Source organism: Dasypus novemcinctus, chromosome 7 (assembly GCF_030445035.2).
Source record: "Dasypus novemcinctus isolate mDasNov1 chromosome 7, mDasNov1.1.hap2, whole genome shotgun sequence".
In the NCBI taxonomy this organism is placed as follows: Eukaryota; Metazoa; Chordata; class Mammalia; order Cingulata; family Dasypodidae; genus Dasypus; species Dasypus novemcinctus.
Window position 1 is genome coordinate 43,633,011 of NC_080679.1, and position 23,320 is coordinate 43,656,330.

Below are 23,320 nucleotides of genomic sequence, written 5' to 3' on the forward strand. Positions count from 1 at the left end.
CATTCTCTAGATTGCCTTTTCACTTTTTTGATGATGTCCTTTGATGCACAAAAGATTTTTTTTTTTTTAAAGATTTATTTATTTATTTAATTTCCCCCCCTCCCCTGGTTGTCTGTTCTTGGTGTTTATTTGCTGCGTCTTGTTTCTTTGTCCGCTTCTGTTGTCGTCAGCGGCACAGGAAGTGTGGGCGGCGCCATTCCTGGGCAGGCTGCTCTCTCTTTTCATGCTGGGCGGCTTTTCTCACGGGCGCACTCCTTGCGCGTGGGGCTCCCCCACGCGGGGGACACCCTTGCGTGGCACGGCACTCCTTGCGCGCATCAGCGCTGCACATGGCCAGCTCCACACGGGTCAAGGAGGCCCGGGATATGAACCGCGGACCTCCCATATGGTAGACGGACGCCCTAACCACTGGGCCAAAGTCCGTTTCCCGATGCACAAAAGATTTTAATTTTTATGGTCTCATATTTCTATTTTTTCTTTTGTCTATGTTTTTAGTGCAAAATCTAAAAATCCTTTGCTTAGTACAAGGTCCTAAAGATATTTCTCTATGTTTTCTTGTAAAAGTTTACAGTATTGGCTCTTATATTTATGTTGTTGATCTGTTTTGAGTTAATTTTTGTATATGGTAAAAGGTAGGCGTCCACATTCATTCTTTTGCATGTGAATGTACAGTTGTCCCAGCACCATTTGTTGAAGAGACTTTTCTTTCCCTGTTGAATGGACTTGGCTCCCTTGTTGACAATCAACTGGCCATAGATTTATCTCTGAACTTTCAGTTCTCTTCCATTGGTCTGTGTTTCTATCCTGGTATAAATTAGTACCACACTGTTTTGATTACTGTAGCTGTGAAAGAAGTTTTGAAATTGGGAAATGTGAATTCTTCAACTTTGTCTTCTTTTTCAAGATTTTTTTTTTTTTTTTTTTGCTTTTTTGGGCCCCTTGCCCATGTGATTGTGAAGATCAGCTTTTCTATTTCTGCAAAATGTCTACTGGAACTTTGCTAGGGATTGCATTTGCTTTATGCACTGTCAACATCTTAACAATATTAAGTCTTCCAGTCCATGAGCATGGTATGTCTTTCCATTTGTTTATGTCCTCCTTAATTTCTTTCAGCAATGTTTTATAGTTTTCAGTGTATAAGTGTTTCACATCTTGACTAAATTAATTCCTAACTATCTTATTCTTTTAGATGCCATTGTAAATGGAATTGTTTTCTTGATTTCCTTTTCAGATTGTTCATTATAGAAACCTAGCTGATTTCTGCATGTTTACCTTGTATCTTGCAAAATGCCAAATTAGTTTATTCTAGTAGATTTCTTGTAGATTCTTTGGGATTTTCTCTATGTAGGATCATGTCATCTGTGAACAGAAATGATTAGACTACTTTTTTTCCAGTTTGGATGCCTTTTATTTCTTTCTTTTATCTTTATTTATCTGGATAGAACTTCTAGTACAATGTTGAATAATAGTGGTGACAGTGGGCATCCTTGTCTTATTCCTGATCTTAGAGGGAAAACTTTCAGTCTTTTCCCATTATTATATTTGCTGTAGGTTTTTCATCAGTATCTTTCTCATATTGAGAAAGTTACCTTCTATTCCTAGTTTTTTGAGTGTTTTGCATCATGAAAGGATGCTGGATTTTGTCAAATGCCTTTTCTGCATCAATTAAGATGATTCAGGACTTTTTTTCCCTTTCTTTTTCTATTAGTACAGTGTATTACATTGATTTTCTTATATTGAACCATCCTTGCATTTCTGGAATAAATTCCACTTGGTCACGTGTATGATCTTTTTACTGTTCTGTTGGATTTGGTTTGCCAGTAGTTTGTTGAGGATTTTTACATCTGTATTCATAAGGAATATAGGTCTGTTAATTTCGTCTTGAACTGCTTTTACTGGTTTTGTATAAGGGTTTTGTATAAGGGTAATGCTGGCCCTATAGAATGGATTAGGAAGAGTTTGAAAAGGATTGGTGTTAAATCTTTAATTGTTTGGTAGAATTCAGCAGTCAAACCATCCAGTCCTGAACTTCTCTTTTCTTGGGAGGTTTTTAATTAGTGATTCAATTTCCTTTTTTGTTATAGGTCTTCTGATCCTTTCTTTTCATTGCTCAAATCTGCTGCTGCATCTGTTTAATGAGATTTTCATTTCAGTACTGTACTTTGCTGCTCCAAAAATTGTTTGGTTCCTTTTACTAATTTCTATCTCTTAATTTTGTTGAGACAGCATTTCCTTCAGTCCTTTGTATGTGGATTCCTTTTTTACTGAACATATTTAAGATAGTTAATTCAAAGTCTTTGAGTGTATAAACTTCCATAGGAATGATTTCTGATAAATTTTATTTTTCCTGTGAATAGGTCATACTTTTCTGTTTCTTTGTGTGTTTTGTAATTTTTTTTATGAGAACTGGATATTCTGATTATTATGTTATTGTAACTCTGGAAATCTGGTTCTTCCATTGCTCTGGGATTGCTAATTTTTGTTGTTGTTGTTGAGGGATGGAGCCATCAATTTGTAACTGTCATAACCTAATTATGCTCCCAAATTGGTAATGGAAAGAGAAAAGAACAAGAAATAAAAGGTACTGCCTCTTTAAGTCTCTGCTGCTTTTACCTGAGGGAGTTTTTAACAGTGGCCACCATCAGAGCTGGCCTACCAGTAATCTGAGGTAGCTGATCGAAAGCAGTGTTCAGTGATCAGATAATACACTTCCAGATTTTTGAGGAGTGGGTCCCGGTAATTCACCCTGGCATCAGCAAGCTGTACCAGGATCCTGGGTGACAGTCTCCACTGCTGTCTGCCAAGTGGTGGGGGAATGGAGGATGGTAGCTGCTGCTCAAAGAGTGAAATTCACTAATTTACCATAATTTACCAGCCTCTTTATGCAGGGGCTGCACAATGTTCCTGTAGACTCCAGAGTTTCAAAATAGTTAATTAAGACAGTTCCTGCCAGTTGAGTAGTTGTTTGGTGGAGGGACTGATTTGTAGAGCTTCCTACTCTGCCATCTTCCTGATAGGTACACTTTTTCAACACTCAGAGTTATATGATTAGTCTACCTTTGTGGTAAAAAGAAAAAATTTATTTTTGCTTTCCATGAAATGTTGGATTTTATTCTTAAATGTGAATAGATTTAAAAAGTCATTTAGCATTTTTCTTTAGTAATTCATGTTTAGTAATTGAACCCTTTTCCAATCAGGATGATTGGTCTCTTTTCTCATGGCTTCTTGGCTGGCTGCGCTGTGTGGAATATTGTTGTGATATATGTTCTAGCAGGAGATCAACTATCTAATCTCTCAAACCTTCTGCAGCAATATAAGACTTTAGCATATCCATTCCAGAGTCTTCTCTACATGCTTTTGGCTCTAAGTACAATTTCAGCTTTTGACAGGTAAGACTGCTGTGACTGTAGATTCCTCTAACTTTTCTTTAGGAAGAAATGTTGAGCAAAATGTGTCAGTGACTCACTAGGTCAGTTTTGAAAATTGAATAGTAGAATATTAACATTATTTTGCACTTAAAAGTCAGTCTCTGTTCTTTTTTGGAGGAAGGGACTAGTGTGAACAAAAAACTTCGTGGCATTAGGATCATTTAAAAAACTAACCCTTATAGCCTAATGATATGGATAATAGAAGGCCGTAGAAGCTAATGAAGTTTAGCAGATAGTGTTTGTTTCTTCAGAACTTCTTAACTCCAAAGGAATGCTGCCTAAAATAGCCTTCTAGTTAAGTGCTTTATGTCGTCTTTGTAAATAAGGTATTCCTTCATGTGTAGTAAGTATAAACTATAGCCTTTGCATTTTCTAGGATTGACTTGGCTAAAACATCAGTAGCCATCCGAAGTTTTCTTGCCCTGGATCCAACAGCTTTAGCATCTTTTTGTGAGTAATTAATTAAATTTGATAACTATGTAGTAATTGATTAACACTGTAATTTTGAACCAGGAAATATAGAATTTTTGTCTTAAAAAAGGCTTTATATTATTACTACTTATAGACATTATTTATGGATGTGGAATTTGTAATTCAAAAAGCACGGTAGGCATAATTTTGACAATTATTTTTCAATAGACTTTAAGTTACTTGTAAAAGTTTAATTTGTTGTTCTACACTACTTAATTTTTAGCTTTTGTTTCTATTTGACATTAAACAGATTTATCTGGTATGACTTTTCAGTAATACTCATATACTTTATGATAATTTGGAACACATTTTGTTCTAAGTTATGAGAATATTAAACTGGTTTTAGATTCTAAAGCAAGTTATTTAATTGCTTAAATAATCTTCTAGGTTCTTGTCAGTTCTAATGATGAAATAATAAACACCTCAAGATACCCTTCTATACCTGTATTCTTTAAAAATAATGTTAAATTATCTAGCATGTTGAAATCAAATTTCTTTTATGTCACTATTCACCAAAGTGCAGATTATTTTTTATCTTAATCTACAAATTAAAAAATAAACAGGGTTATTAAAAATACATTATTAGTAATTTCATTTGTCTGCTTTTTAGTGTACTTTGCTGCTCTTATACTATCCTTGAGTCAACAAGTGACAAGTGACAGAATCCACCTTTACACACCTCCTTCTGTTAATGGTAGCCTCTGGTAAGAATTCACTATAGCATTATCAATTGTTGACTATAATAACAGTAATAGTTGAAGTAATGGTACTTCTCTGTATCTTTCTACTCTTTTACATATTTTCATCTACAAACATTGAGTGGGGCATATGAGAATTCCTTATATTATTTATGTAACATTTTTTAATCTAAAGCATCTTTTAAAAAAATTAAGAAATGGCTGCTATTAAAAAAAACAGAAATTCATAAATAAAAAACAAAGGCCCAGTTTTTTTTTCTAAAAATATGACAAAAAAATACCTTTTCCATTGGCTAGTGGCTAATACTATGTGCACCTGCCTTTTTCATGAACTGTCTTCTTTTTTAAAATCTTTTTAGATCTATTTTAAAATAAGTCATTATAAGATGGACTGGATGAGTCCTGGACCTTCACCCCCAATCAGGGAGCATAATACCCCCAAACAGTGAGGGAAGTGGGTAGCTGGCATAGACTCAGAAAATGAAGCATCGCTAGGAGGAGGGCAGACTGGGGAGAGCCAACATCTGCAGATCAGTGACCATCTGTGAAGCCAACAGGATGTTTATAGCTCACTTTCATAGTCTTCTTGAGCCTGGCTAGGCACATGGAATGAAGAGAGAAAGGTACTTCATTGAAGAGTAGTGCCATATTAGTTAGAAGGGAAATTTCCATTTACATTAATGTATAAGCAGATCTCCTTAGAGTTCACATAACCTTTGGACTCTTGTTCTCATGATATATTTGATGCACTACATAGGGAAATTATTATTTTATATCAAACTTATTATTCCTCTAGGAAAGGACTGCTATTTTTAAACTCATAAAATAGATATATCTGGATATACAAACCAAAATAAAGACATTTCTAATCAGTATTTTTATATCCTTAGGGCAACAGGAAATGAGGAACAGATTCTCCAACCATGGATTGTGGTGAATCTAGTGGTGGCCCTGCTGGTTGGATTATCTTGGGTTTTTTTGTCTTATAGACCAGGCGTGGATCTTAGTGAAGGTATGAAAGGAAAAATAGTCTAAGAGCATCATGAAATCTATAATGATTTTACAAATCATCTTTTAATGGATATGGTTTGATATATTCCAATAATAAAGATACATTTAAGACAAAATAGCCCAAGAATAATGAAAGTAAAGGGGTGAAATGAAATGCTAAGAGAAGCCAGGAGGAGTGCATTAGGAGAGCTGGAGTCTGGGAGTACTAATTGAAGGGGCTTCCATGATTCTTTTGCATATTAGGAGGTATTTCTTTTCTTGGAATCCTTCAAGTAATTTATAGAAAGTCTTTCCTCTTCATTTCTCTTGGTCTCCTTCTGGTGAAAGTATCTTTTAATTTGAAATAAATCATGCTTTATCTTTGTGGCCTGTCAGACATATATTCAAGTGCTTAGTGATCCTACCCTTAGTTGCCCAGTGTGAAGTGATAGTCACTAGTCTCTAGTTCCCAGAACCCTTTGGGATGCCTCTGCTGAAGATGAATCATATAAGCAACTGCTAGTCCTTTAGCACTGCTTTAGAAACTGCTTTTTATTTGTTGTGTAAATTGCATTTCCTTGGCAGGTGTTCCACAATTTTCACCTTTGAGTTTCTTTTATTGATATTATCTGGACCTTTTATTTTTATTTATTAACTATTCTGAGTGTTTAACTACAATTTGATCAACTAATTCTAATCTATCTGCTTCAGAAAACTTAGAATTGAGAATCTATCTTTTCAACATTTTCAGTTGTAAAAACCTAGATAAAAAATTACATCTCCTTGTGTATTTTCCTTTACGAATGTATCTGTTCATATAATTATCGAATTACCCCACTGAATATCCTGTTGATTTAGTCCTTTTATGGTATTTAAAGTATTATTTAAAATCTTCTTAGGCTTTTTATGTATTTGGTTGTTTTTCTGTCATTCAGTATCGTTTTTATTTTATTTTGTTTTTTAATTTTTTTTAAAGATTTATTCCCCCCTCATCCCGATGTCTGTCTGCTCTCTGTGTCCATTTGCTATGTGTTCTTCTGTGTCTGCTTGTATCAGGTGGCACTGGTGGCACTGGGAATCTGTGGCTCTTTTTTTTGTTGCATCATCTTGCTGTGTCAGCTCTTCGTGTGTATGGCACCACTCCTGGGTGGGCTGCGGCTTCACATGGGTGACTCTCCTTACACTAGGGCTACTCCTTGCACACGGGGCACCCTTATGCAGGGGCGTCCCTGTGTGGGCCAGCACTCCTTGCACACAGCAGCCCTGTGCATGGGCCAGCTCACCATGTGAGCCAGGAGACCCTGGGTATTGAACCCTTGGACCTCCTATATGGTAGGTGGATGCTCTATCTATTGAACCACATCCACGTTCCCCATTCAGTATCATTTTTAGTTATTCAAAGACTTCATTTAATACTTAGGTCAGTGAACTTTATTTTACTAGATTGTAAATTGGTATTTTCATTAAAATTACATATCTATGCTAAGTTATAGTTTAAATTTAAAACTATCAACTACTAACATTCTCCCCTGTGGTTGGGATCAAAGCTCCATCCACCTGGCTTGTGGATTACTCAGTCTAAATCATAAAGTGTGTTAACTAAGTATTTCTAGAATCCTGCATTTTTAGGGCCATGTGAATGTATTTCTGTGTGGATAAAATTTTTAAATATTAAATGAAGGTGGTAACACTTACCTAGTTGGGTTTTTATAGTGATTAAATGGGATAACACATTTAAGATATCCTGGCACACACCTAATAATAGTTTCAAGCCCTTCCCCTATATTTTAGGTTATCATGATCTCTATAGAGCTAGTCCTTTCAGCTCTTTAATGACTTTCACCTTCCTGGGTTCTCTAATTTAAATTGCTTGGTAAAATTTGATTGTGTCCATTAATATGTTTTATTTTTCAGGAGTTTATAATACATTTAAAACGTGAGCATTACAATGTAAAACTTGTACATTTGTCATTTGTTCTTTTTTTTCCCTGACTATTACAAAAGTTTATTTAACAAAACATTTAATATAAAGAATATACATGACCCAATTATTACATCACAGTAAAACAGGCCCTTTGAGGAGGGGACATGTGGAAGCAATTGATTTCTCTGCTGAACACAGCCATTATTTATTCTCCTTCCAAGTCTTCTAACATGATACTATTTCCTCCTATTACCACCATTCCAGTATTGTTCTGTTGCCCACAAATTTCCACCTCCACATACTCATCTATCACAAGATTCATAAAGGGATCAAATCCCCACAGTATTCCTTGGACATGTCTGCCACCCTTTAATTTCAATGATAACTTCGTGTCCATAAATTTTTTCCAACTTGTGTGGGTGAGCTTTGCTTATGGTGTCTCCTCAGCAGGGTCAGCAATGCCTTCAAACAGAATTCACTGTCTCCTTCACGCTCTTGCAGTCGGCCAGTGTTCCCATGTGACGTCTGTGATAACCTTAGCCAATCCATTTTTGGCTGTTTATCTTGAAATCAGATTTCTGTATCAAGAATTCTTGTACTTTAGGGATTTCTATTGTTATATTATGCCAGCATTTCAATAGATTATTTATAACTAAGCTATAAAAGATTTTTGAGGTGTGGAAAAACAATTTTACGTGTGATTTATTTTCTCCCCCAGAGTTTATGTTCTCTTCTGATGTGGAAGAACATCCTGATAAAGGAATGAAAGCCTCTTCATAATACCAACTCATCTTCAGAGTATTAATGACCCAGTATTTAAAATTTCTCCTAGTCTTGTTTTTAAATGTATTTTTATATGGCATGTATATGTGTATTTGTAATTGACTTTCTGATTGTATTATACTGAAGAATTTCACAAGATTATGAAAAATGTTAAAATCGTATCTGCTATTTATATCCCAACATTAATTTCTGTAGCATTATCATCTTACTAACAAATGAGATAAGGTAAAAACCAGCATGTAAATGCATTTATTTTCCTGTCATTTCAAAATAGTTGCATTTATAATCATTATCTTAAAAAGCATGAATATAGAAAAAATCTGTAACTTTAGTGCTATAAAATGTGTATCAGGTTTAAACATAAACTTAGGGAATAGTTAAGGGAGAAAAGGCCTTTATTATTTACTTTTGATGTCTCCTTACTGAATAAATTGAAATATGAAATATTTCTTTTTTGAAACTGACTTAGTGGGTCATGTATCATGTAATAATTTTATTATAATGTAATTTAGTTTGGAATATGCTTTACACTTCATGGCTAATAAAAAGGACATGTATCTTTTTGTTTAAAAAGTTTTATAACCTAAAAATTTTATTTTCCTTTAAAAACTGCCAGTGGTTCCCACATCTGTTTGCACATCAGAATTATTTAGGGAGTTATAAGAAAACACATATAGTAAAAGAGAAGCTGGACAGACCATAGCTCAGGAGAATAAAGGGGAGGCCAATGAGGCCATTGGGCTAACCCTCTAGGTGAAGCACCCTTTGCTTCTGTATTTTTTCTGTGATAAGAACATATGGTTTGAAATTCACCATGTCTATTCTCAAGCTCTGTGCTTGGTTGGCTAAGTTATAAAAGAATGGGTTCTAAATAGAACAGCAATAAATAATCCCAAGGTAGCAGAGTATATTTTGGAAGCCTTTGATTTGAATATTAAGGAATTAAAATTTTTGACCAATAAAGAAACACTGAAAATTTCTGATTTTGTTTTGTTTGTTATCCTCCCCTCCATCCCACCCTGACTTTAACCCCTGACAACCACTAATCTTCTGTTTCTAAAATTTTGTTATTTCAAAAATGTTATAAATGGAATTGTACAGTATGTAATCTTTTGGGATTGGCTTTTTTAATGCTCAGCATAGTTTCCTAGAGGTTCATTCAAGTTGTTTTATGTATCAATAGTTCATTCCTTTTTATTGTTGAGTAGTATTTTAAGTTATCAGTGTGCCACAGTTTGTTTCACCATTCATCTGTTGAAGGGCATCTGGGCTGATTATGAATAAAGCTATTATGAACATTTGTTGGAATATTAAATTTTCATGTCTCTGGGATAAATGCCCATTGGTGAAATTGTTGAGTGATAAACTGCCAAACTTTTTTAGCATGACTGTGCTATTTTACATTCTCCTATAACACTTTTTAAAGAGTCCAAACTCGTTTTATTTTAGAATATCCCGCCTATATTTGGGATTTGTCTGATTTCCCTCCCCATGGCATCATATATTTGTTCCTCAATCTTTTGATTTATTTATTTATCCCCCCTCCTACCCCCTGTTGTCTGCTATGTCCATTCGCTGTGTGTTTTTCTGTGTCTGCTTGTATTCTCCTTAGGCGGCTCTGGGAATTGATCCTGGGACCTTCCAGAGTGGGAGAGAGGCCATCATTCTCTTGTGCCACTTCAGCTCCCTGATCTGTTGCATCTCATATTATCTCTCCTCTGTGTCTCTGTTGTGTCATCTTGCTGCGCCAGCTCTCTGCGTGGGCCAGCACTTCTGCACAGGGCAGCACTCCTGCATGGGGCAGTACTCTGCATAGGCCAGCACTCCGTGCAGGCCAGCACTCCATGTGGGCCAGCTTACCACACTGGCCAGCTCGCCTTCACCAGGAGGCCCTGGGCATCGAACCCTGGACTTCCTATATGGTAGACAGGAGACCAGTTGCTTGAACCACATCTACTTCCCTTTTTCCTCAATCTTATGAATTTCCTACAAATTGTAAGTTAGATCTAGAGGCTTGTTTAGATTTAGGTTAAGCTTTGATTACTTCATATATGATGCCGTGTACTTTATGCATCACATGAGCTCCAAGGAAGTCTGAGTATGCTGGTGGACAGCAAGTCTCATTGGCATGGTGATTAAGCACACAGCCCTGAACCAAAAGGATAGCAAACATGTATTGGGACTTTTGGTTATGGTGCTGTGAGCCCAGAAGAGCACAAGATGAAGTTCCTGCTCTGAAACAACTCTTCTCTAGTGAAACTAACAGCTAGTTCTAATGGATTTGTCAAGTTGTAGCTTGGAGATAGCAGTTAATTCTGCCTTTGGGTTATGTGTGTACAGGATTATAAGACTTAATATTATGTATAACTTTTCTAATAAAACGTTTGCTATAAAATGTAAAAAAAAAAAAGTTGACCTTGCAGTTGGCTAAGTTAAAAAGAATGGGTTCTTGGGAAGTGGCTTTGGCTCAATCAGCTGGGCTCCTGTCTACCATATGGGAGGCCCTGGGTGTGCATCCTGGGGCCTCATTGTGAAGGCAGGCTTGCCTGCCTGCTGCGGAGAACTGCCTGGCCAGCAAGCACGGTGGAGAGCCTACTCAGCAAGGTGATGCAACAAAAACGGTGACAAGTCAAAACACAGAAGAGCATGCAGTGAATGGACACAGAGAGCAGACAATAAGCAAACTGCAAGGGGAGGGGAATAGGTAAAAATATATACAGAAACAGAAGAACACACAGCAAATGGACACAGAGCAGACAGCAAGCAAGTCACAAGGGGGAGGGAATTTTTTTAAAATCTGATATTTAAACGAATTTTTTTAAAAAGTGGGTTCTAAATAGAACAGCAATAAATAATCTCAAGGTAGCAGAGTATATTTTGGAAGCCCTTAATTTGAATATTAAGAAATTTAAATTTGTGGCCAATAAAATGCTGAAAGTTTCTGATTTTTTTTTTAATGGTAAAACTATTAATACTGGGGCAGTGGGAAGAATGGAAGATCTTAAATAAGCCATTGCAGTAGTCTCTGTGTGAAGAGATGTCCTAAACTTGGTGCCATAAAGAGCAAGAGTAGGGTTCAGCTATTTAGGGTTAGAATTCAAAGATGTGTCTGAAGTTTTTAGATTTTGTGGATATGATGTTGCCACATCTAAATGAGTTTGGTGCAAACTAGGGGTTTAGGAGGGAAGATGAGTGGAAACGTGTTGTGTTGATGTGTGTGTGAGACAATCAAGCAAAGAAGTCCAAGTAGACTGTTGGAATCAAATCTGCTGCTCAGAGGACGGTGTATAGGAGGAGACTGGCACCGTAAATTTACCAGAAAAAAATGGTGTAGGGAGAAGAGGGCTCATGATGTGTTAAGGGTCAATCAAGAAAATAAGATCTTTGTAATCACCATGCAGATAAATCTTGCTGTCCACCAGGATGCTTAGACTTCCTTCTAAAGAAAACTCCAGATTCCCCAAGTTCGCACTCTCCTAATCAGGTTCAAAGCAGTGGCTGGAGGTTGGAGGCACGACCAGACCATGGGGATCCGCGGTGATGCGCGCGTGCGCGGGAAAAGGGCGGGAAAGGCAGCGAGAGGGCTGCGCCTGCGTGGCAGCTGGCCGTTAAGGCGCTGGCAGGTCCTAACCGGGGATGGAGGGATGGAGCTTACACAAGAGAAGGGTCAAGGTTCCCCTAACTCCTCTGGTACCCACAGTGCGCAGGTCCATTCCCTGAACACAGGTCCTGCACTTCAGAGGAAACTTTCAGCCAGCCCGGATACTACGCACAACAGAGGGTCGGAGTTTTCGAACAGCCACCCCCAGGAGCCTAAGACATTGCAGAGCAAGAATGGGCCCAAGGAGGGTACCGGAATGCGGCTGCTGGACGTGAGCGAGAGCGGGCTGGGCAGGGTGGCCAGCAGGGAGGGGCTCCAGCTGTGTCTGCCCCCTACCTCGATCCCCCGGAGGGCCAGGAAAGTGCTAGAACGGTTGATTGGGAAAGAATTGGAGGGAGCAGACCTGCCCTAAATTGGAAGGTGAAATACCTGAAGAGTTTACCTGAAGTCCCTTAGATAATTAATTAACTTATTAGAGACTGGTTTTATAATACTAACTGTAAAGTGAAGACAGTCATCAGTACCCAGCTTACTTATGGCTTTGTGTAGAACTTAAGGTGATAATGACAAAGCGCTTGACAAGGGCAAAGTGAAGAGTCAATAAATGTTAGCTGTTGTTGCCATCGTAATCATCAGCATCATCATCATCATTGGGATATCATGTATGTGGTTAAAGAACTAAATGCTAGAAACTTCTGTTTCTCTTGTTTTCATTCTTGAGAATGAACCTGCAGGAGCAAATCTTCATCATGTCTACAGCGTGAGTTATTAGCCTCAGGTTCTTAATTAGAAAAGTGACTTTATATATTTGATATGTGTGAAACTCTTGCGTTTACCAGTATATTTAGTGGTACTCACTAGATCATGGAGACCTAAATGATTCACCTTTTCAAAGTCGTTAGGAAATTTTACATTCTGTTGACTTTAAGTTATTAAAAATACTACAGGTAAAAGCATTCATCAGTACAAAATGGTACACAAAAAGATGATGTCCTTCTCTGTAAAATTAGGGAGTTGAATTACTTGATCTCTAAAGTACCCTGCTAATCCAAAATATTAGAATATTCCTGCCCACTTAATGATTTACCTGTAGGATAATACTAGGAAACATTGGAAACGAAGGGTAAGGAGATGTGCTTGGAATTCCAGGTCATAGAAGGTTTTTGTTGCACGCATTCCTAAAGAATTTGGACTCTATTCTGTAGAATAGTGGTTTCCATTATTTTTTGAGTATGAGGATCCTTTTCTAATGTAAACAGCTCCCTCACCCCACACACAAAAGTAGCTGGTCGTTTACTCTCCACTGATTGAGAAAATCCATAATGACAAAGATTACCATGCAGGTAGTTCTTTTAATGAAATTTGCTTATATTTACAGCATTATCTACATATATTAAAAAAACAGTGGTGCGCATATGCTGGATAGATTGTTTACTCATTTGGGTTTCCAACTTATTTGATCATAGACTATTTTAATGTTTCCACAGAACAACAAAAGTAGCATAGGAAGTGAAATATGTACTTGGATTAAATAACTCATAAATGAGTTATTTCAGATCCAGATCCAGAAAAATGAGCTTATGTAGTATAAATGTTAATTATACAATAGAATTGGAGTAATTACATATTACTAAAATTATTGTAACAGTTCCTATAAGATACAGTGTAGACTACTGAACATGGAATGGATGACTGTCTTCAGTTCAGTAAATGCTGCCTATGTATCATCAGCACACAGTTGGAATATTATATATATTTGGGCAATAGACAATCTTTTCCATGACTTCTTGACATTTTGTGTGTGGGATATCATTTCTTAAAAGCAGATATAATGCATAAATATAATATGTTTAACTCTCTCCTTATAAAATACATAGTTTGTGTTTGTTTTTTGTTTAGTTAGGCCAGTAATTTATTAAGGAAGGGAAGAAAGAGAAATGGGGGAAAAATAACAGATTAGGGGGCCCATGTAGAGGAGAAGGGACTGAAAGGTGATAAAGAGGGCTGATTTTCAGACTACAATTCCCCTTTACAGAATACAAGTGCCCAGGTTTACTTGTTCCAGGCAGCGGCGGGGGGGGGGGGGGGGAAGAAGGCAAGAATAGGGTGCTAGTTCGGCCTTTGCACTCGCATTTTGAACCATTAATTACTCTGTCCCTTTGATAATGGCAGGGGAGGAGTCCCAGCTGTTTTGATTGATTATCCAACCTCTCTCTCCCCCAGGAGGGCCCAATGTTAAGGCCTCCTGGAGAACATCCCGGACTTCTCTTTGATTCTGGAGGAAATTTCACTCCAAATGGGAGTTCTTGCAAGGGCCTTCCAGCAGCCATTTTGTGGGATACTGGTGGCCACATATTTAGTGGTGGTGGTTTTTCTGCCAGGCTCCAGATCTGTCTATTGATTCCTAATCTAGCCTGCCTCAATTCCCCCCTCAGAGAGTTTACACCTTTGTTCTTAAAGGGGTGCTGAAGGACAATGGTCATTCTTCTGTAATTACTTCCTACTAGTTAGGGGAATAGGCTCTACCTGACAAGGTGGAAAACTCTCCTGCTATTCTGTTGTGGTTGGAGGAAGACAAATCTTGTATCCTGGGTGAAGCTGGATGAAATCCCAGTATGGCTAACAAGATGTTGATTTTGAAAGAAATAAACCGGATTAGAACTTTGAGGATATATGGTCCCACTAAAAGGTTACTGGATCACAAAAATAGAAAAGTCCAGGCGCCGTGGTATACATTGCCAATCCCAGTTTTCCATGGTGGTGGTTCCTAAAACAGAGGGATGAGAAGAGATATTGCCCTTTTAGTTACTGTATTGGAAGAAACTACAGGAAATAAGAATAGACAAGATGTCTTAAGGGGTGCCTGGCTTGCCCTTCCCCTAGCAATAGGTGTTTGGGCTAGAGTTAGAGAGAGCAGCTGGCTTTGACAAAAACACTACTTAGCTTTTCCTTTGAAGATGTATTTCCGGCTGTCCAGTGACTGGCACTTGTACATCCTGTTAGGTGCTTCTTGTGAGCTGGCACTTCCTTGGGCAGCTGGTTTCACTGGAGCTAAGTACACACAGGTGGCAGTTCCTTTAACATTAATAGCTGTGGGAGTGATCAGAACTACAGAGTAAGGTTCCTTCCACTTTGGCTCTAATTGAGAATGATGCTTCTTCTCTTGCCAAGTTTTTATTGGAACTTGGCTTCAAGGTTGTGGGTGAGGAATAGTTGTCCATGGACTATTTCAAAGGAGCTAAACTGAAGTGGGTCCTAGCCACGTCGTTTGCTGTTCCCCTTCTGGTGGGAAATGCTTAATCCTGGCAGGATGGTATGTGGGTTTGCCAGTCCTTCCCCGGATCTGAGTGGGACAGGTTCTGGAATAAGGGCTAGGAGGGAGGCCTAGGTTAAGCATGTTCATTAACTACTTAGAAAATGAAGTTTACCAGGACTTTTAACATGTTCAATATCCCACTGCATATGATTTAGAATAGAAAAGATGCCACTATAATCATCAAGGACATATATAGAATGGGAGAGATTAGGTACAGTACTTAATACCAATTAATGCACTACCCAATGCGTAAGTTTCTCTTTGAGTTGCAATTAATAGATTTAAGTTCCAGGTTTGCAATATTATACATGTTATCTCTCCATGGGAGTAGGCCATAATGCCAATTGTGTTTAAGTTCTACTTAAACCACTCTGGTAATCATTGCTGCACTTGGTAGTCCTTCACACAGCCATCATACTGCAGCACCGTTGACCCTAGAGAGAAGTTAGGAAATAGGCTCCCAGTATCCCACTGGTCTCGTGCATAGCACCCTTCAGCATTGTGAAACTGGCAGTCTGGAGGTGATATCCATTGTACATCTGGCTATATTGAGCATCGCCCCACAGCACCTACCTCGGCCCTGCCTTCTGCTGCCTTCTGCTGCCTTCCTGCCCCATCCCAGACCAGGCAGCTGGGTATGGGCGATAGGAAGATGGACCTGCAAAGGTGCAGACCCATGGGAAAATACAAGACCTCAGTTCTCCATCATTGCTGCTGCTGCCAAGGAAAGAGGGTGGAAGAAGGCAATGGCAGCCAGGCCTGAGGGCAAAGCTGGTGGATGCTAAAAAGGCTTGAAAATGCAACTTTACTGTGCTTGGAGGTCAGCCATGGAACCCCTATCTTGGCAGGGCCCTGCGTTGAGCCCCTGCCTTGCTCCCCTGCCCTCCTGGCCAGGGTCACATCTCACAAGCCTGGGCATGTGGCATGGATGCAGAGAGGTCCCATGCCCTGGACTCTTCCCTCCCAGGATTATGTCCTGTGGGCCCCATAGGAGAACCTGTTTAAAATGGATAACAAGAGGGCTTTAAATAGGCTGTAATTCAGTTAGCCAGTAATGTGACTCACCAATACCTCTTCTCCTGGCTGGCAGTGCCAAATATGTTGCTGGATTTTCTCTAGGTTCTTGGCTAAACTACATAAAATGGATTTTAAGAGCAAGCCATGTTAGTTAGGCCAGTAATTTATTAAGGAAGGGAGCGAAGAGAAATGGGAGAAAATAACAGAGGGGAAAGTGCTGTAAAGTGATACAGAGGGCTGGTTTAGAGATTACAATTCCCCATTACAGATTACAGGTTTACTTGTGTGCTGTTCTAGGCAGGGAGGGAAGAATGCAAGAGCAGGTGACCTTGGCTTTTTTAAAACATGGACGCAAATACGTCTCACAGAGGCATTTAACATCTCTCAGAATACATTTTTTAAAAAAAGATTTATTTATTTATTTATTTCTCTCCCTCCCCCCCCCCCAACCCCAGTTGTCTGTTCTGTGTGTCTATTTGTTGTGTCTTGTTTCTTTGTCCACTTCTGTTACTGTCAGTGGCACGGGAATCTGTGTTTTTTTTTGTTGCATCATCTTGTTGTGACAGCTCTCTGTGTGGGTGGTGCCATTCTTAGACAGGCTGCACTTTTTCATGCTGGGAGGCTCTCCTTACGGGGTGCACTCCTTGCACATGGAGCTCCCCTACGCGGGGGACACCCCTGCGTGGCATCACACTCCTTGCGCGCATCAGCACTGAGCATGGGCCAGCTCCACACAGGTCAAGGAGGCCCGGGGTTTGAACCGCGGACCTCCCATGTGGTAGATGGACGCCCTAACCACTGGGCCAAGTCCGTTTCCCTCAGAATACATTTTGGAAAACAATAGTTTAAAGATAATTCTTGGAACACTTTGGTTTCAAGGATATTCAAAATTGAGAATCACTGCTAAAGGTGATAGGAAAACCAACATGTTTTGACCAGGGGAATAACATGGATCAGATATGCCTTGTAGAAAAAAATTTTTGACTATCATGATTTAAGGAGAGATTAACAAACAGTAGAGGTCCCAGGTTTGTTCCCTGGTACCATGTAAAAAAGCAAAAACAACCCAAACAAACAAATGAAGAAAAACCCAACTGTAATTGGGGAGCAGATGTAGCTCAGTGGTTGAGCACCTGCTTCCCATGCACAAGGTCCTGAGTTCATTTGCTGGTACCTCGTAAAACAAATAAAAAAACAGAGGGAGGATAATAAAGTAAGGTCACTGAGGGCATGGAAAGGTATGGACTTTAGAGCAGAAGTAGAGTTTTCTTTCTTGGATAGGAGGAAGGGCACCTTTTCCTCCAAACCAGTGTTTCTTTTAGTCCTTGGGTCTTATTAAATGTAGATTTTGGGGAAGCGGATGTGACTCAAACAGTTGGGCACCTGCCTACCGCATGGGAGGTCCTGATTTCGGTTCCCAGTGCCTCTAAAGAAGACAGGCAAGACAGCTAACTGGCTCGGTGAGGTGACGCAATGAGGAACACAATGGGGAAACACAATGAGAGACAAAACAAGCAGGAAGTGAAGGTAGCTCAAGCAGTTGGGTATCTCCCTCTCACATGGGAGGTGTCCCAGGTTTGGTTCACAGTGCCTCTTAAAAGGAAGATGAGCTGACACAGAGAACACACAATGAACAGACACAGAGAGAAGATAGCAAGTGCAAATAACAAGCAGGGGGAAAACAGAATAAACCTTTTTTAAAAAATGTAGATTTTTGGGTCTCTACCTGAGACCTACTGAATCAGAAGGAGTGTGGGGCCAATAATGTGCTAAAATCTTAAATAAAGTATTCCAGGTGATTCCTAGCAAGATTAATGTTTTGGAACCACTATAGACAGGAAAAATACAGATAGGCATAGATGTGGGGATTATTGGATGAAGGTAAAGGCTGGAGAAGAAATCAAATAGAGCCAAAAGAGTTTGATGAAATTGTGTGAAAAAGGAGGGATAAGTGACTTGAGGTCTCAATGAGATTTTTATAAAAGGTTTATTGAATAGAATGTACTAAGAGATTTAGAAGGGTTAGTCTGAGATAGTGCTCGGATTAAGGGAATTATAATGTATGACTTCAGTAATTGTATATAATGTACTCCACTATTGTATTTTTGAACCTCCTTTAGTATTTTTGAACCTTATTTCAGCAACTTATTGCAGTTCTACATCTTGAACCTTGTCTTCACTCTGAAGGTTTCACCTCCCAAATCCTGGAATCTATTATTCTTGTTCCCAACCTCTCATTACTTTTCTTCTGTTACACCTATTCTTTGAACTTTGTGCAAAACTTTTTATTAGACACTGAAGACACAACAGTGAACAAGAGAGGTACAGCACCTTCCCTTAGGAAGCTAATATACAAACTGCGGAGATAGTTATAGGTTAAGTATCCTGAAGAAAAGTGAAGGGCACAACAATTGATAGTAACTGTGATAGAGGGGCAGATACTACTTTGCATAGGGGACTAGGGAAGACCTGCTGGAGGTGGTTACGTTTAAATGAAAATATTATCAAACCAAATCCAGCAATATATAAAAGTAACTATACACCAAAACAAAATGAGATTTTTCCAGGAATGCAAGGTTGGTTTAACATCTGAAATCAATTAATGTTATAAAACATATTAATAGAATAAAGGGCAAAATCATATGCTCATTTTAATAGATGCAGAAAATACCAACACCCATTCTTGGTAAAATAACAGCAACAAACCTCTGGAGAAAATAGGGGAAAGGAAACTCTCCTCAACCTGCTAAAAGGTTTCAAACCTCATCCTCCCAAAAAACTCCACAGCTAACATCATACTCAGTAGAGAAAGATGGAAACTTTCCCCCTAAAATTGGTAAGGCAAGAATGTTTATACCATTTTTATTCAGTGTTGTACTGTAGGTTCTATTCATGCAGTCAGACAAGAAAAAAGAGATAAAACACATCCACATTTGAAAGGGAAGAAGTACTATATTTATTTGCAGATGATAAAATCCTGTATGTAGAATATCCTAAGAAATACACACACATACACACACACACACACACACACACAAACTACTAGAACCAATAAGCAAATTCAGCAAAGTCACAAAATACAAGAACAACACACCAAGGTTTAACTGTATTTCTATTTATTAGCAATGAACAATCCAGAAATCAAATAAATATCTTTGTCAGTCTAGCTAAAGCTTTGTAGATTTTGTTGATCTTCTCAAAGAAACAACTTTTGTTTTGTTGATTCTCTCTAATGTTTTATCCTTTGCAATTTCATTTATTTCTGCTTTGATCTTATTATTTCTTTCCTTTGGCTTGTTTTGCATCAGTTTGCTAATTCCTCTAGGTGTGCAGTTAGCACTTCCTTTTTAATGTAAACATTGAGAGCTATACATTTCCCTCTCAGCACTGCCTTTGCTGTAGCCCATAGGTTATTGTTTTTTTTAATCAATTTGTTTTCCTTCTTGTTATGTATATATACCACATTTGTTTATCCATTCATTGGGTGATGGACACTTGGGGTGTTTCCATTTTTTGGCAGTTGTGAATAATGCCACTATGAACATTGGTGTGCAGATGTCTGTTTGTGTCAGTTTTCAGTCTTTTGGATATATTCCTAGTACAGAAATTTCTGGATCATATATCAGTTCTATATTTAGCTTCCTGAAGAACTGCCCACCTGTCTTCCACAAGGACTTTACCATTTTACAATCCCACCAACAGTGGAGTGTTCCTATGCCTCCACATCCTCACCAGCACTTATTTTCTGTTTTGGTTTTTTTTTTTCCATAATGGCCATTCTATGTAGTGTGAGATGATACCTAATTGTCATTTTGATTTGTATTTCATTAATAGCTAGTGATAAGGAACATTTTTTCATGTGCTCTTTGGCCATTTGTATTTCCTCTTTGGAGAAATGACTATTTAAATCTTTTGCCCATTTTAGAATTGGAGTGCTTGCTCTTCTCTTGTTGAGTTGCATGGTCTCTTTATATAGAATTGAAATCAGAACCTTTTTTGGATATGTAGTTTCCAAATATTTTCTCTTATTGAGTGGGCTGCTTTTCACCTTCTTGACAAAGTCCTTCGAATCACAAAAGTATTTAAAATTGAGGAGTTCCCCTTTTTCCATGTTTTCTTTTGTTGTTTGTGCTTTTGGTGTAAGGTTTAAGAATGCATAACTACCAACAGGTCTTAAAGATATTTTCCTACATTTTCTTCTAGGAGCTTTATGGTTCTTGCTTTCATAGTTAGGTCTTTGATCCATTTTGAGTTCATTTTTGTATAAGGTGTGAGATAGGGGTCCTCTTTCTTTTCTTTTGGATATGGCTATCCAGTTCTCCCAGCACCATTTGTTGAGTAGACTGTTCTGTCCCAGCTGGGTGGGTTTGACAGGCTTGTCAAAAATCACTTGACCATAGATGTGAGGTCTGTTTCTGAGCCATCATTTCAGTTCCGTTGATCCATGTATTTATGTTTATGCCAGTACCATGCTGTTTTTACCACTGTAGCTAGGTAATAATATTTAAAGTCTAGAAGTGAGAGTCCTCCAACTTCACTTTTTCTTTTTATGATGTTTCTGGCTGTTTGGGGCCCCTTACCCTTCTAAATAAATCTGATAATTGTGTTTTCTGTTTATTTAAAAAATTCTGATGGAATTTTTATTGGGATTGTGAATTTGTATAACAGTTTGGGTAGAATTGACATCTTGATATGTAGTCTTCCAATTCATGAGCATGGACTGTTCTTCCAATTATTTAGGTGTTCTAAAATTTCTTTTTAAAATGTATTATAGTTTTCTGAATACAAGTGCTTTACATCCTTGGTTAAGTTTATTACTAAATGTTTGATCTTTTAGTCACTATTGTAAATGGAACTTTTTCCTGATTTCCTCCTCAAATTGCATATTACTAGGATATGGAAACACCACTGATTTTGTGTACTGGATCTTGTATCCTGACATTCTACTGAAATTGTTTTAACTCTAGCAACTTTGTTGTAGAAACAAATCAATTTTATTGATAGATATTAATAAAGCATAAATCCATCCAATGTATACAATTTGTATTTAAATTTTGTAAAAACAGTCTTATATATGCAATATCACCTATATTCATATTTTCCATGATGTTTCACTATGTTATACAATCCCATGTTACATTGTTTATCTTTTCTTCTAGGAATATAAATGACCTTAGACTTTCCCTTTCAACCACTATCATACCACTATAATAGCTCTCCTAGTCACAAACAGCATGATGTGCTCTCACCATTTTCATTCATTTCCAAAGACTTAACAACTTTTAACGAATTCTGTACAGATAAACCATCAGCTTTCCATTCTCTAACCTCCTTTTATTTTCTAGTGACCTAAATTGTAATTATTAATTCCATGAATTTACCTAATATATTTAGCTCATAATAGTATGTTCTTACAGTATATGTCCTTGTGTGTTTGATGTATTCACTCAATGTAATTATCCTCCAGGTTCATCCATGTTGTCATATGCTTCACAATTTCGTTTCTTCTTACTGCTGCATAATATTCCATTGTGTGTATACATCACAATTTGTTTATCCATTCATCAGTTGATGGACACCTGCACTGTTTACAACTTTTAGCTATTATAAATAATGCCACTATGAACATCAGTGTGCAGAAGTTTGTTCATGTCTCTGCTCTCAGTTCTTCTGGGTATGTACCTAGCAATGGTATCACTCAGTCACATGGCGAGTCTTTATTCAACTTCCTTAGGAACTGCCAAACAGTCCTTCACAGTGGCTACATTCCCACCAACAGTGAATAAGCATTCCCATCTGTAGCAGTTTGATATTATTGATGAATTCCAAAAAGAAATATTGGATTATGTTTGTAAACTGGTCTATTCTTCTGGGCATATTGGATTATATTGGACTTACTTAATCAAGTAAACCTCTTGTGTCAGTAGGGTGTCGAGTCCCCCAAGGGGTGGGGACTCACAGATAAAAGGCATGGTAAAAGACGGAGGGTTTTTGTTGTCGGAGTTTGATGCTGAAGCCTTAAGCTAGAACCCTGGGAAGTAGGCTCACAGAAGAAACAGAAGCAAGCCCCAGGAAGAGAGGAACCCAGGAAACCTGAACCCTCACAGACATTGGCAGCCATCTTGCTCCAATATGTGAAAATAGACTTTGGTGAGGGAAGTAACTTATGCTTTATGGCCTGGTATCTGTAATCTCCGACCCCAAGTAAATACCCTTTACAAAAACCAACCACTTTCTGGTATTTTGCATCAGCACTATTTTGGCTGACTAATACACCATCTCTCCACATCCTCTCCAACATTTATAGTTTTCTGATTTTTTAATAGCAGCCATTCTAGAAGGTATGACATGATACCTCATTGAAGTTTTGATTTGCATATCCCTAATCACTAGTGATGTTGAACGTTTTTTCATGTGTTTCTTCACCATTTCTATTTCTTCCATGGACAATTTTCTTTTCAAGTCTTTTTCCATTTTTCAGTCAGATAGTTTGTTTTTTTATTGTTGAGTTGTATCATATCTTTTTATATCATGGATATTAAACCCTTATTACATATGTGATTGCCAAATATTTTCTTTCATTGAGTTGGCTGCCTTTTCACCCTTTTGACAAAGTTCTTTGAGGTGCAAAAGTGTATAATTTTGAGGCTGTCCCATTTATCTATTTTTTCTTTTGTTGCTCATGGTTTGGGTGTAAGGTTTAAGAAACTACTGCCTACCACAAGATCTTAGAGATATTTTCCTACATTTTCTTCTAGGAATTTTATGGTTATTGCTTTTATATTTAGGTTCTTGATCCATTTTGAGTTTGTTTTTGTATAAGATATGAGGTAGGGGTCCTATTACTTTCTTTTGGATATGGCTATCCAGTTTTCCCAGCACCATTTTTTGAATAGACTGTTCTGACCTAGCTGGCAGGACTTGACCACCTTGTTAAAAATCACTTGACTGTAGATATGAAGGTCTATTTCTGAGTTGATTCAGTTCCGTTGGTCAATGTGTCTGTCTTTATGCCAATACCATGGTGTTTTTAACACTGTAGCTTAGTAATATGCCTTAAAGTCTGGAGGTGAGAGTTCTTTAACTTTGTTC

At 38.0% G+C, this 23,320-nt stretch overlaps 2 protein-coding genes across 3 annotated transcripts in view; both read left to right on the forward strand.

The window, feature by feature from the left end:
• The window catches only part of TMEM237 (transmembrane protein 237), a 28,999-nt gene extending 19,725 nt beyond the window's left edge, over positions 1–9,274 (forward strand). The window contains exons 9-12 of the mRNA XM_012525313.4: positions 3,198–3,389; positions 3,805–3,878; positions 4,510–4,603; positions 8,230–9,274. Coding sequence (XP_012380767.2) covers positions 3,198–3,389; positions 3,805–3,878; positions 4,510–4,603; position 8,230 — 361 coding nt within the window. The 3' untranslated portion in view covers positions 8,231–9,274. The remainder of the gene's footprint in view (positions 1–3,197; positions 3,390–3,804; positions 3,879–4,509; positions 4,604–8,229) is intronic.
• Positions 9,275–11,905: 2,631 nt separating this feature from the next.
• The window catches only part of C2CD6 (C2 calcium dependent domain containing 6), a 259,407-nt gene continuing 247,992 nt past the window's right edge, over positions 11,906–23,320 (forward strand). The window contains exon 1 of one of the 2 annotated variants that reach the window (XM_058300370.2): positions 11,906–12,166. In XM_058300370.2, coding sequence (XP_058156353.1) covers positions 11,939–12,166 — 228 coding nt within the window. In that variant the 5' untranslated portion in view covers positions 11,906–11,938. Of the gene's footprint in view, positions 12,167–13,163; positions 13,239–23,320 lie in introns of those variants that run through there. The other variant, XM_058300371.1, reaches the window with a different exon arrangement.